General features: G+C 37.2%; 1 protein-coding gene across 1 annotated transcript in view; it reads left to right on the top strand.

The window, feature by feature from the left end:
- Positions 1 to 14,134, top strand: part of cdc5l (CDC5 cell division cycle 5-like (S. pombe)) — a 56,299-nt gene extending 42,165 nt beyond the window's left edge. Inside the window, exons 12-16 of the mRNA XM_048531181.1 lie at positions 222 to 302; positions 560 to 802; positions 5,310 to 5,507; positions 12,458 to 12,670; positions 13,654 to 14,134. Of these exons, the coding sequence (XP_048387138.1) occupies positions 222 to 302; positions 560 to 802; positions 5,310 to 5,507; positions 12,458 to 12,670; positions 13,654 to 13,761 (843 nt within the window). The 3' untranslated portion in view covers positions 13,762 to 14,134. The remainder of the gene's footprint in view (positions 1 to 221; positions 303 to 559; positions 803 to 5,309; positions 5,508 to 12,457; positions 12,671 to 13,653) is intronic.
- Positions 14,135 to 15,225: the final 1,091 nt, after the last annotated feature.

Below are 15,225 nucleotides of genomic sequence, written 5' to 3'. Positions count from 1 at the left end.
GAACACACACTTCATTGTACATGACTTTACTAAATTCCATTTTAATTGCAATGTTTTCATTAGATCATATGGCCAATATTTGAATTCCAGAAACTGATCCATTCTTTAAGTAATGAACTGATAGCTCAGTGAAGTAGTCCAATGTGTATACCGTGTGCATGTTTACTTTAAAACCTAGTCTTTGTTTATAAGTTTCAAAGTTTTCATCTTTTCCTTTTCAGGCAATGAAAGATGCTGAACGAGAGAGGGAGTTAAAAAAGAGGCACCAATCAGTACAGCGAAATCTTCCAAGGCCGACAGAGGTAAGTACAAAACTTGCAATTTTACAAATACATTCATAAAATAGCATGAAATAGAAAGCCAGTACATTATATCCTACAGAATGTGGAAGTAGGGGCTATCCTATCAGTGGAAGAATTGCACAATGAAATAGACAATAATACGAAAGATATATAAATAACTTGTTCGTAATTTTGAGATTAGATATCATACATATGAGCTATTGAAATGTTCTTTTAAAATGAAATTGTTGTGTACAAGCTGAATTTTTGACTTTTAGGTAAATGAAACCATTTTACGGCCTCTGAATGTTGAACCACCTCTGACTGAGATGCAGAAAGCTGAAGAGATGGTGAAGAAAGAAATGATCATTATGTTACACTATGATACACTTCACCATCCATATGTAGACCAATTTGGAAAAAGAGGAAAAGGAGCAGGATCAAGCTCTAGCAATGCCGAGCATATTGCTTTCCTGGAACACAACGTATATGAAAAAATCAGCAAAGAAGATGTGAAAAAGGTTTGTTAATGGTTGTAATGTTTTAAATTGAGCTTGTAACACTTTATTCACCTTGGATGATGGGACATTCAAATAATTCCACTTAGTAAGCTCCGTAGAGGTAGGAGGCAAAACACTTTTATGTTGAAGGAAAATAATTCTAGGATATGCTATGCTTTATTCTGAAGGAAACGCGCCTGTGTTTTGTTCATTTGGGGGAGAAAATTTATCAAGTGTGAGATCCAAAACTTAAAACTGCTGGATGATAGAAATGTATGCAAGCCATTCCTTACTATGCTACAAAAGTTGAAGCACATTAAAAACTAATACTGATCAGACAGTACTGACATTTTAGGAGATCTTTTATACTGTCTAGCAAACCTGTTTGAAAAGATATCTAAGGGTCAGTCAGTAAACTCCTTTGGAAAGGAATTTGATGAGCAATTGATTGGATTGAAATTGGAGGAAATAGGAATTAACTGATTGTGAACACGACAGTTTCCTGTGCTGTTACTAGAGAAGACTTTGGGGGTATCAGTGGAGTGCGGTAGTTTAGAGTTGAACAGAAGACCTGTGGAACGAATGAGTAATCTTGACTATTTCTTGATCACCATTGAGAATTAGGAATTAATTATGTAGAACATTCCCACTGGAAGTTATTTGGGTATGGTAGAATCCAGAGTTGGGTAAACTATGTGAAATTTTTAAAATGATGAAGGATATGCATTTTTCTTCAGCTTTATATTGCCTATTTGCACAGAAAATATGTGCAAATAGACAATATAAAACTGAAGGAAAATGCATTTGTCAATGTGTGGTAATAAGCTTTTAAAATCTGTTTTACTTACTGAAAGTAAAAATATTGGCTTTTCAGGGTTAAGTGATTATTACAAGAGGAAGTACTGAATTATATCGCCAGAGACATTGAAAATATTTTACGAAAAGAAAAGTTAATGAAAATTAATATTACACATCCCAAACATCATGATGATATGTGAACCTTCAAAATGAAAGATTTTTATTCCTGGAACTCTGTGCTGAAGTTTCCTGTGCAAATTGTATATTTTCTTAAATTCTTTTATGCATTCTGTTTCCGCTATTTGTTTTCTAATCTGACAGTATATTTGGAGTTCTGAAAGTAAAAAACACACTTCGTCATCATTTACTTGTATATACATCATTATAGAATTTTAATTGAATCCCTACAGTGCGGATGCAGGCCATTCGGCCCAACAAGTCATAACACTCCTCTGAAGAGCGTCCCACCCAGACCCATTCTCCAAAACCTGCATTTCCCTTGTCTAACCCACCTAATCTAAACATCCCTGGGAACTATGGGTAATTTAGCATAACCAATCCACCTCTCCTGCACATCTTTGGACTGTGAGAGGAAACCAGAGGAAACCCACGCAGACACAGGGAGAATGTGCAAACTCCACACAGACGATCACCCGAGGCTGGAATCAAACAAGTCCCTGGAGCTGTGAGGCAGCAGTGCTAACCACTGAACCACTGTGCTGCCCCATTTTTAAATTTTTTAAAAAAGTTTTTTAAAAAAATTTGAATTTTTAAATTGTACAAAATGAATGAAACAGCATGAAACCAAAAACGTAGATTTCAAAAAAAGGCTCCAAGTTTGCAAATACAAGTTCGGGTATTACATTTGCTAAATTAGATGAATAATTTTTAGTGTCTTTTGCAGTTGTTGTGCTCTTGGCTACATAATTGAAAAGTACTAGAGTTAACAATGTGATTAATTTTTATATTTGGAACAAGGCTAAACTCATGTATTGACAGTTCTGGAACTGCAAGGGCCAATAGCTAAACTACTAACAAAAGAAAAGCTATGATGAAAAGATTCAGTTTTCTGTTCATCTGCCTGAATTATTTATGTATTATTCTTATTGGATGCAGGTGTATTCTGACAATGGGATTGTAGCTGAGATCAGTAGAATTTTGGCCCAGCGGTGCAGTTTGTTTGTTTCCAGATATTGTAAGGTATATTTGGATAACTTGCATATCTATACCAAAAGTTACAATGAACCCTTACTAGTTATTAATAATTTCTTAAAAATACACCACCTTTAGTATTGCAATTGTAGAATAATTAATGCCAGTGCCGAGTCTCAGCTGGGATGTTGTGCCCAGTTCTGTGCACCAGACTCTCAAAAAACGGAGGGGGGTCAGAGGAAATTTACAAGTTATAAAGTCAGGATTGTAAAACTTCAGTTGTGTTGACAAACTGAAGAGAGTCTAGAGTAGCTGTCCTCAGAGCAGAGAATTTTAAAGGGGAAGGTTTGACAACGTTGTTGAAAAGTATGAACGCTTTTGATAGCGAAATTCTTTCTGTTATCAAGTTTGGGATTTAGAATATGCTGCTTTGAAGAATGATGAAAACAAATTCAATAATGTATTTCAAAAGAGAGTTGAATAAATCCGTGGATGTAGGTTTGTTAGAGTAACTTGAGTGAGACCATTTTCGGTATTACGAGAGCTGGCAACTAGGGAGTGCAAATTTAGGTCTATCAGCAAAAGAAGCAACAAGAAATGTTTTTATGCAGCATGTTGTAATTTGTAATACTCTATCTGAGAATGTGTTGGAAGCAGATTCATTAATAATTGCTAAAAAGGAATTGTATGACTATATGAAGGGTAAAATTAAGCAGGGCAATGGGAAAGAGCAGATCAGGTGAGACAAATTGGATACGTCTTTCAAAGAGCTGTCACAGTTATGATTTGTTGATAGAACCATACAGCACAGGAATTCGATGTGTTCTGTCATTGAAGTTGAAATGTCCTTACACAAAGTCAGGTAAACACTTGATCTTTTGTTTATGTGTATTGCAATAAGTAATGGCAAATTCACGAAAAGTTTGGATTCATATGATTGTTTATGAAGCACTTTGGATAGTGCTTCAGTCAGCATAATCAGTTACTATCATTCAATTTATTGGTAACATTGGAACAACATGGGGACAAAGCATGTAGGGAGTTTAAAATACGCTTGTATTTGGAAAAGTAATTGTGTTCTTTTGGACAGTAATGGCTACACTTTACCCTTGTCTAATAGATCCTTGAGTTTTGCATTATTTTAAACTGGTCATGATGTGCCAGTCTAGGAAGTGCCAGCAATAATATTTAGAAAGTCTTTGAGGACTTATAGTTTGATTAAATAAATAAGCTAGAATTTCAAAAATGCTCTGTTTTGTTTCTGTAATTCTTGAAATTCCTCTATGACTTTTAAATGCAAAGGTTTCATAAAGTCAGATATAAGTATTTTGTGTTTTATTTTCCCAGGTGGCTGACAGAATTTATGAATTTTGATCAAGGTATAAGTTATACTTGTGAGTGGAAAGTTGGGGAACAATGCATTAAAAGTATATTTTGGGCTATAACCAAATAGCTGTCTTTGGTCATGCTGAATCTTCTGAAAGGTCACTTTCTGCACGTGCAATTGTGGTGTCTATGATGACAAACTCACTGATGTCCTAGGCCACTGGCTGTATCAAAGTTGGTGAGGATCTTAAAAAAACAAACAAAAAGGAACAGTTTATTTGCCAGGTTTGGGAGTGAGACTGGGTCCCATAGATTGTGACTGGCAGAGACCTGGATGATGAGGGCAGAGGGGGCAGCATGTTTTTATGAGGGCTGCGTAAGCTTGCGAGGAGGGTCTTGATGAGGACTCAGCAGCAGATAAATGACAAAGATGGCAGAGAAAGAGGGCAGTGGTGGAAAGGACAATTCCATGAGCTTCAAGCAGTTATAGAGAGGGAATACTCAATATTACCCAGAGCCAGAGAATATGGCCAAATGATTGGCCAAAAATTGCCAGCATCTTCACAGACAAGAGGTATAAATCAGCACCGACACTGGAAAATGGACTGACAGGCACAAACCAATGACATCGATGTTGGGAAAACATGCCATCACTTCTGAACAAGTAATGTTGGGAATCAAAATTGTTCACCTACAATACTGCAGCCTTCAGTGAATGCCATTATTGCTTGTAGCCCTGGTTTCAAATGCACCTGGTAAGGAAGTTGCAACTTCAAATCACCACAATGTTTCATGGTGTTGTATGATACCCCAACTGTGCCACAGGACGTCAGTGTTACAAGACGAGTGTCATGAATTAATTGACCCATTCACTCAGAACCAGATGCTCTCAAAATAGGCCAGCTTTTGTGGCAAAATTATTAAAGTTTTTTTCAAATTCACTTTCATCCGGCCAACCTATGAAAGCAATCATGAAGACAACAACACATGTATTTCTACATTGCTGATTTTTTTTTTGTTATAACTTATTTACTATTTTGTTTAGTAGAATGGCAATTTGCACCAGAAAAACAATGCAGCACCTTCTATACAGTGTTTCAGGTTTTGTGCTATTTGAAGTGAAGCTTATAGTACAATGTTATAATTTTCTAAAGTAGTGGGTAAGATTTCATTTGGGGAAAGAATAAGAAGATTCAATAATGCCTATAATTATAACTATTTATAACATTTCTACTGCCTACTTCTTTTTCAGGCCAGTGATTTGTTGACACTGGAGATGGAGGTTGTAAAACATGGTATGGGACATGGAGATCTTCCTCTTGAAGCATACAATCAGGTTTGGGAAGAATGTTACAGTCAGGTGTTGTATCTGCCTGGACAAAACAGGTATACTCGAGCTAATCTGGCTAGCAAAAAAGACCGAATTGAGTCACTGGAAAAGAAGCTGGAGGTTAGTTTACACTAGAAAACTATTAGCTGCCGTGAAAGATGAAAAGACTGAGTTTTGTTCTGATTTGTTCTGTTCATGGCCAAAAGGGACATGAGTTAAACCTATATAAAACCAATTTCTTATAGAATATAAGATTAGTACCATTCAACCTTTCCAACTGAGGGCAATTAACTGAGTTATCTCACTTGTGATTATTTACAGCCAGTTTAGTAACTGGGAAACAAATTACAGAGTAGCTAAAAGAGACTCGGTATTGACATATGAATGCTAGAAGAAAGGTCGGAGCAAATTGATTGCAGACATGTTTAAACAAATAGTGCTGTGTTTTTAGGAATGAGATTGCCAAAGTAGCATGTGTATTTAAAGTTAAGATCCATAATATAAAAGGCAATCGCATTGGTCGTTTTATGTTGTAATAAATGACTTAAATCAAATCCATAGTGGGAAGGTGTTTAATTCTACAGCAATTAAACTTATTAACAATAAATTATGGCAATATTACTCCATTCCAATTTGTAATATGTATGAATGAAGTTTATTTTTTAATTAAGAAGAATTTGTATTGTTTTTGATTGGGGTGGGGGGGAAGTGGTAGTTGCAGTGATAAATCTGTGTGAACAATAAATTGACTGGAATGTTTTATTTAGTGCCCAGATTAGTTACGATACAGGGCATACAAACAACGTAGCATCCTGTTAAGATCCACCGAAGTGTCACAGTCCAGCTCAGAAAAGAAGCCCCATTATAGTAGTATGACATTTTCCATTTACCCAAATCCCACCTTATGGCCTCTAAGTGCCAAATTGCAGTTTGTGCTGTGGGTATTTCCCACTGGAAACTGGGCTAAGTATCATTTCATGTTATAATCTTACACTCCGTAATGACCTTTTTTTTATTCTTGACTAGACTATTGAATATCATAGATGAATGGGAAATGTTATGTTTAAATTTGACCCTAAGTTAGCGTGAATCTTGGTTAGAAAATATAAAACGTTTGTTTTTTGTTTCTTCAACTTACATTTGTTCTTGATCCAAAAGAAGCATTTTATTCTCATGTATAAAAAACATCTGGGTAGATACATGGATAGGAAGGGCTTAGAGGGATATGGACCAAATGCTGGCAGTTTGAACTAGCTGACTAAGCACCATGGTCAGCATAGAGCAGTTTGGGCTGAAGGGCCTGTTTCCATGCTGTGTTACTCTGACTCTGGCTTTTTGAAATTGGAACAGCCGTGTAATTTTAATGTTGCATAATGTAATTACACATGTATCCATCAGAGGGAGACAGTCACAAAAGTAATTCTATTTGCAACATTAGCTGTTAACAATATGTATGTGGTCAGCAATTTTAGAGATCTTTTGTCTGTTATATCCATATGAATTCTGTACAGTGAGATGACCCACTGGTTGCGAGAAAGGGATTGTTGCCATTATTTTCACCTGTCAGAAGATCTCTTTAGTTCTGAAGGATGAATATTAGCTAAATATATTGAGTAGATTTTGCAATCAGGGTGAACCAGTGGCATCTAATACTGTATATGGGATTTCTATGGGATTTTAAACTATAACTTGTTGTGATTACAAAAGTGTTTCAACGTAGTATACGCCATAGGGGGCTGGGACATGTGAATAGGGCAAGCAACTGTTTCTCCCTGTTCAGTCAGATTAGAGAATCGTAGACCAGAAAGTGAACTGGACTAGCTGTGTCAGAGATAATGAGAACTGCAGATGCTGGAGAATTCCAGGATAATAAAATGTGAGGCTGGATGAACACAGCAGGCCAAGCAGCATCTCAGGAGCACAAAAGCTGACGTTTCGGGCCTAGACCCTTCATCAGAGAGGGGGATGGGGAGAGGGAACTGGAATAAATAGGGAGAGAGGGGGAGGCGGACCGAAGATGGAGAGTAAAGAAGATAGGTGGAGAGAGTATAGGTGGGGAGGTAGGGAGGGGCTAGGTCAGTCCAGGGAAGACGGACAGGTCAAGGAGGTGGGATGAGGTTAGTAGGTAGATGGGGGTGCGGCTTGGGGTGGGAGGAAAGGATGGGTGAGAGGAAGAACCGGTTAGGGAGGCAGAGACAGGTTGGACTGGTTTTGGGATGCATTGGGTGGGGGGGAAGAGCTGGGCTGGTTGCGTGGTGCAGTGGGGGGAGGGGACGAACTGGGCTGGTTTAGGGATGCAGTTGGGAAAGGGGAGATTTTGAAACTGGTGAAGTCCACATTGATACCATTAGGCTGCAGGGTTCCCAGGCGGAATATGAGTTGCTGTTCCTGCAACCTTCGGGTGGCATCGTTGTGGCACTGCAGGAGGCAGTGATGTTATTACACACTTGTGGAGCAGGTGGGTCTTGAACCTGGGTCTCCCAGCTCAGAGGTAGGAATGCTACCACTGCACCACAATAGTTTTTCGGATAGGAACACTATAGTTCCTTTAGTGTTACTGGGTTAAAATCCTGGAATTCCCAGCACCTGCCTGAAACAGCACTGTGGCCCTTATGCCATCATTGTGGGATGGGATTAAAGAGAGATAAGAATTGAAACCAAAGGTTTTAGAAATAAAGTTACGCTTTTTCTTAAAATTCACCAGCAATATTGATAATCTGAAGACTGAGACTTCATATGTATGAAAATATGTTTTCAGTTCCAGCAGAAGTGTTTGGAAGCAAGCATGTCATACAGCACATAAACAGACCCTTTGGTCCAACCATTAAGTACCAAACATAGAATCCCTACAGTGTGGAAACAGGCATTCAGCCCAACAAATCCACACTGACCCATGGAGCATCCCACCCAGACCCATCCCCCCTATAACCTACCTAATCTACACATCCTTGAACACTACAGGCAATTTAGCATGGCCAATCCACCTACCCTGCACATCTTTGGACTGTGGTAGGTAACTGGAGCACCCAGAGGAAGCCCACACAGACACGGGGAGAATGTGCTAACTCCACACAGACAGTCGCTCGAGAGTAGAATCGAACATAGTTCCCTCGTGCTGTGAGGCAGCAGTGCTAACCACTGCCACTGTGCCTGCCCCTCAAAAGAAAGAAATCCCTAGTTTAGTCCCACCTGCCTGTTCCTGGCCCTTATCCCTCCAAACCTTTCTTATTCATGTACTTATCCAAATATATTTTAAATGTTGTAATTGTACCCACATCCACCATTTCCTCAGCAAATTCATTCCACACACGAACCACCCTCTGTAAAACAAAATTTGAGCCTCATATCTTTTTTAAATCTCCTTTCACCTTAAAAATGTACCTCTTAGTCTTGAAATCCCTCATCCTAGGGAAGAGACAATTACCATTAACTATCTATACCCCTCATTATTTTATAAACTTCTATCAGGTCAGTGCTGTCCAATTTGCTCTCCACAAATGGTGAGTGTCGTAGTGTTAATGCTGCATAATTTTTGGTCAAGTAGTGTTCAAACAACCTTTTCATTGATAGTGTAAAGGCATTAACTTGAAATGCTGAGTTTTGCAAGCTTATTAACATTGGCCTACATTTAGTTCTGTATATTAGGTATTGAGGCAAGCAACTTCAAGTGTGTTCTTTTTAAGTTTTTAAAATCCATAATTGTTTTTACTGAACAGTTTTCTCCCACATCACCAATGATTTTCTTTTCATCTATTAACCACCACCAGTAAATCACGTATGTATTTCAATTGACTAAATTACATGACTATCAGGAGGCTCATCCCGAGGACCAGGCTTGCCTGCAGCTGCCAGTGAATCAGAGGCCAACTCTAGAACCACAGCACTATCGTGCCTCTCAGTTATCCTCTGAAAGGATTAGCAAGACACATGGTTCAAAGACGGTTAGGATTGGGCACAAAATACTGGCCTTAGTAGTGACATCCGCATTCAAGAAATAATTCAAAAAGTTAAAATTTAATGTATGTCGATAGCTGCCTGTAGGCCTGTTCCTAAAATTATCAAAACTGCTTCCAATCTGGGTCAAGACAGTTGTTCACATAATCATTAGCAACAAAAGATTTTGAATCCATCTGGGCAAGGGTGAAGTGCATCGGGAAGATTTACCAACAGACTACCACAAGGCCAATATTCGTTGTTAGATATAAATATACACACACCAACACAACCTGCCAACAACAACATCCTGGAGCTTCATCTTTGCCCATGAAATCTTGTGTTACTTGGGGAGGACCTTAATTGAGGTATTACAACATTACAGGCTACTGTTATGTACAGCATCTGACATTGATGCCTTCTAAAGCCGATCATTGCCCAATCACACTCTGCAGCAGAGTACTGTGTACCTAAAGAATCTCCTCTTTTTGACTCTTCATTGAATGCAACATGTGTATCGTAACTGGAAGCCTCCACTCAGCGCACCACTACTGCTATGCTGTCCTTGCAAATATTACTCCCCACGTATCTGCCAATTGACGAAACCCCATTAGCTACATCTGTGCTACATCTCACTTCCTCAGTGAACACACCATGATAACTTGTTCAGTCAACCACTGCCTACCTTTCATCTCCTCAATGCTTCATGTGGAGCAACCTTCTCTGAGTGAGATCAACCAGCACAAATCCTTTGAATCAACAAATTGGAAACACTAGAATTTACTAACAAGTTCCTTGTGACAAACCTCCTTGAGTGGCAAACTTTTAATTACAATAGTGAGGGTTGTTCTTGCTGACAGGTTCAGGACAATCCAGAGCCCCTGTGCTGCCAAACTCTACTGTGGTGGCCTTGGTACAAACCTCTTGCACAGAGGTACAAACAATGCCGTGAATTATCAAAATATGTTTCCTCTACATACCAAGTGACAGGTGGTCACCTTAATTGAGCAAATTAGGATACTGACTCCAAGAATTTGCATTGACTGCAGAAAATGAAATTCAAACAGTACCTTGCATGCTTTTTAATAAAATGCAAATGGTTGGAAATGTGAAGTAAAGTTAGACATTTACAAAAAATTATACTTATTTGTCCAGAAGAGTGCAGCATTGATCCACTTCAGCTGAAGCCATATTTTTCAACTAGAACTTTCTCTCAATGCAGAATAAATACAGTAGTCGCAAGTAATGATCTACCTGCGGTTGAAAATTGCACAATTTCCATAGGAATACTTGCTACTTGATTATGAGGGCCTCTTAGAATGTATGAAACTGAAAGGAAATTTAAATGATAAATGTCTTCTATCAGCCTACTCTTAGGTGTTTAATTTACATTAGTTCTTTTGGCTTCAGTGGTTAAATATTATTCCATGTTCTAACTTGTATTATTTTCATGTGGAACCAACAAAGGTCTTCACTTTAAAACCCATGACTCAACTGGTCATGCACACTAAGATAAAACATGATTGCTTTAATGTGCAACAAAGCATTTTGCCTTGTATTTATTAGCAAAAATGTTATATTTTATAATCTACCGTCTTAATTGCCTAGCCCTCTGTTATTTTGGTATAATCTTAGTATAATCCAAATGTACAATTATCAGTTCTACAACAAAAATGAGTGGCAAGAATAGAGTACGCTTTTTTTTCAGCAATGTTTCTTTTTTAAACTCAATTTTTGGCAGAAAAAATAGGATTGCAATGGTAGCATGTTTTATTTATACCCCTGTGGATAAATTTCAGTTAATCAAGCAAGTTATTCACAAAGGGTGGATTTATTTAAAATATCTTGGCAGAGAAATGTGGTAAGTAGGTTGGAAATCATTCACATGGGTACTTCTGAGAATCAGGCAGTAGCAGTTCCATTCAGAGAATTTACCATGCTTCTATTGCTATTAAAAACAGCTGTGGACCATATCTAAGTAAGCATTTGAAAGTACACTCCAACTTGAAGATCTGTAGTCCTGCTTAATCCTTTTGTGAGTGATGGTTTGAAATAACCATGTTAGTGAAGGATAATGACAAAATGAGCATATTTCCAGTTATTATTTCTTACATCTCATCTTTATAATAGCTTAATGCAAGTATATTTTTTTGGCTCCCCTATTCCAGTCTCCCAAGCTACATTATTGTGAATTTCACAACTGTGAAAACGAAGTCTAACTGCCATTTTGAATCTAAACAGTAACTAATATTGTAGCCAATGAAATGGGCTGGAACGAAGTCTGAAACACAGAAGAATAAATAATTTTGAGATAGCTGTACTATCTACATTATACTCCCTTTCACAATTAACTTAAAAAAAAATTAGAAAACTGTTGAAATGGTGAATGGATCAATGTGAGATAAAGCGATAAGAAAATTGATTTTAGTTTGGCCATATCTAGAAGATTGAAGCTTAATGTGTTCAGGAGATATTATATGCTAGATGGTTTCTTCTACTTTTGTCTCCAGTTGTAGTCTATTGTGCTCACTAGATCAGTGTTGGCATTGCATAGTTTTCTATTGTACGATTCAAAGAATGTTCATAAAGCAGGAGCAATTTGAACAATTTGGTGGGTTTTTTTTAAAACATTCCCCATATATCTCATGTTATATAAGTTCATTAGAGGGGGTTAGTCTGCTAGAAGGCTGCTAAGAAAATTCCCTCAAAAATATTTGCCACAATTCATAGTTTGACCTCATGAGCTTAATAATATCCTCTTTTAAATTGGCAACTGCTGCTTATTTTAGATTAGTCAGAATAAGTTTGTCATTTTGGCTGCCGTTGTTCATGAGCAGCACGAACTGTATATATGTTGTGAGCGCCTCCAACTCCTTCACCTTCGTAATCCCTTTGTACTACAACTTATTTAATATCTGGAAAAGAAAAGGGCAACATGTCTAGCTTTAAATACATTTTATTAAGCTGATCTTGAGTTATTATTAAAGATCTTTTGGCCAAAAGCTCTGAAATAAAATTAGTACTAAATTGTACACACCCTTAGGGGTAATGTAGCAGTTTTAGCTGATAATTAGTTTTTATTTGGTCCGAGAAAATGCTGGATTACTTTTTCAGTCATAACACCTTTTTTTGTATAGACCAATAGAAATCACATGACTACAGAAGCAAAACAGGCAGCAAAAATGGAGAAAAAACTGAAGATACTACTTGGAGGATATCAGTCACGTGCTACAGGTCTTATGAAACAGTTGAGTGATCTCTGGGATCAGATTGAGCAAGCACACCTGGAATTATGTACCTTTGAAGAATTAAAGAAGCATGAAGATATAGCTATTCCAAGGCGACAAGAGGTAATTCTGATGATCTTTGCTTATTTGAGTTTTGTAAAACCAGTAGATTGACCTTTTTGTTTGCCATAATGTATTCTTTTAAAATGAATTATTAAAATGATTTTCATGTCATGTAGTAAATTGAAAATAGTTTTGAAACTTGGTCGTGAGAGCAAAAGATAATATGTAGCATTTTTCTGTCCTAAAAGAAGGCAACTGAGAAAATTCAGCAAAAACTTAAATGCCTGTCTTTTTTTTTCAAAAGAAAACCATTTCTATTGATAAAGTACATGCATCAGTTAAAAAGAAATTAGTTTTTGGTCCCTGTATTTTCACTCTGAAGTATTCAGTCCTAACTTCCAATCAGTTAAAGTGGTCTGTGGAAAGATAGCGTGGCTGGCGATGGGAAGGAAGACCCTTGTGTACAGCAGAAGATAAAAGTTTTGGTTCTGACTTGCATTTGATTTTACATGGAATAGAGTACTAACTGGATAGCTTCAGCAATATTAGGTGGAATTTTTTCTCATTCAAATAATTGTGGCTGTGGACAGGCTACTGCCCTCAGTCGTCATATGAAAAGCTCAACTGGTGTGTTCATTCTGAATGAAATTTCCTTGGTACTAATGACAAGTTATTAATTTCAGGACTGGCGTTCATTTTAAAACTCAATTACTTGTGGGGTATTTTTGTGTCAATTCATGTTAGTCAATTACAGACAATCTTATTACTAGTCATCTATCTTTGACAGGGTACGTTTTTCATAAGCAATGTGAATAATAGGCTCTGTAATTGCTAAATATTGTGTAAAGTTCTGTAGACATTTAAAGAATGCAATCTTTAGCCATGTGATTTAAAAAGTCACAGTGAAGGTATTCCAAAACATTTTCTGAATGTCAAAAGGACGCATCCATTAAAGAACAATTAACGAGCAAATCTCCATTATCATCTGTCATAAAGCATTTAACGTTTTTTCTGTCATTCCCTTTCCTAACTCCAAAACTTAGTCTTTGAGGGAAGATGTTGCACGGCAGCAGGAGAGAGAGAAGGAACTCCAGCAAAGATATGCAGATCTACTTCTGGAAAAAGAAGGGCTTGTGACAGCCAAGTACTGAAAACTGGAACCTCTGCTCTGCATGCTTTTCATATTGCTCTGTACAGTGAACTCCATTTAAGCAGTATTTTCTGTTACAATAATGGATTAAAAAGGAAACTTCAGTAATGTCACCCCATGCAATTTGTGCTTAGCATTTTGCTGTAGTATATATGAATCCTTTGTATATACCGCGTGAAGAGCATAAGTAATATGTGGAGTAAAGTTCCTGTTTGGCAGTAGTGCCAGAAAACAATGTTAAGGTGATCTACTGCCAAAACCTCAGCAGTTCTGAATTAAATATTTTTCTGCACATTTCTTAACTGTATGTTAAACTCATGAAAGGGTGATTTGTACTGTGATTTAAGTAATATTCTAATAAAATGTGAAATTTGTTTCTTCTTTGCTTTGGCTTATTTCCTTTTAATTTGAAAGTAAGTGAATCTGTACTCATAAAAGATAATGTTAAATTGTTGTACTACTCAGTTTTAAAATTTTAGATTTGTAATTTGAACTTTGAAAAGACGCAATTAATTAGCTGCAATGTTAATACATAATAAAAGACACAAGCAAAAAAAAATGGTGAACAACTGGACTGAAAGTCTGAGTTCCCACAAGTTAAATTGTGCCAGTGCAAGATCTTGAATACTAGAAAGTTTTGACCTTAAATTATCTCGTCTATAGCAGCAACAATATCCTCGAAAATATTAGAAGTAGAGTTAGCGGTATCCTTTCCAGAAATATTTGAGATGCATTTTACTGATGCAGTATTACTCGGGATCAGCTCCTTAGAATTTCTGATATTCTACACCAACGGTCCACACCTACAAAACTATTATCAGGATTGTCCACCACACAGTCTTATCATGTCTTTATCCAAAGGCAGTATCTTATTATTGGATTCACCTCACCTCTAATGACATTCTTCCTTATTTGTGTTTGTGAATGAGATGTCACCTACTCTTTGCAGACTATGTGCAGTACTAGTACAAACGTACTGAGGTGAGGTAATGAATATGTAAGTATTCTTCCATTCATCATGATTCAGCTAAGTACACTTTGTATGCTGTTGACCTCTTATGCAATCCCTTAGCCCTCTGTTCCTAGACACCCCCACAAGGAAAAACAACCTGTTTGCAATTACACTGTCAAGTCTCCTAAGAATCTTGTACGTTCAATAAGTTCACTTCTCATTCTTCTAAATTTGAACGAGTGCAGGCCCAACCTACTCAACATTTTATAAAATATTCCCTCCATACACAGTATCCGTCAAGTGAACCATCTCGGTGCTGCCTCCATTACCAGTGATCTTTCCTTTCGTAAGGGGTTTAAAACTGTTCAGTGTTCCAGTTGTGGTCTGACTTGTGCCTTGTGTAGTTTTAGAAACAAACCTCTTTGATACTCTGTTCCCTTTGAAATAAATGCCAATATTGCCTTGGTCGTCTTTATTACCTGCTGAATTTGGATGATAGTTTCATGGAACATA

The sequence above is a fragment of the Stegostoma tigrinum genome, chromosome 4 (assembly GCF_030684315.1).
Source record: "Stegostoma tigrinum isolate sSteTig4 chromosome 4, sSteTig4.hap1, whole genome shotgun sequence".
In the NCBI taxonomy this organism is placed as follows: Eukaryota; Metazoa; Chordata; class Chondrichthyes; order Orectolobiformes; family Stegostomatidae; genus Stegostoma; species Stegostoma tigrinum.
This window is presented reverse-complemented; position numbering and strand designations above follow the sequence as displayed.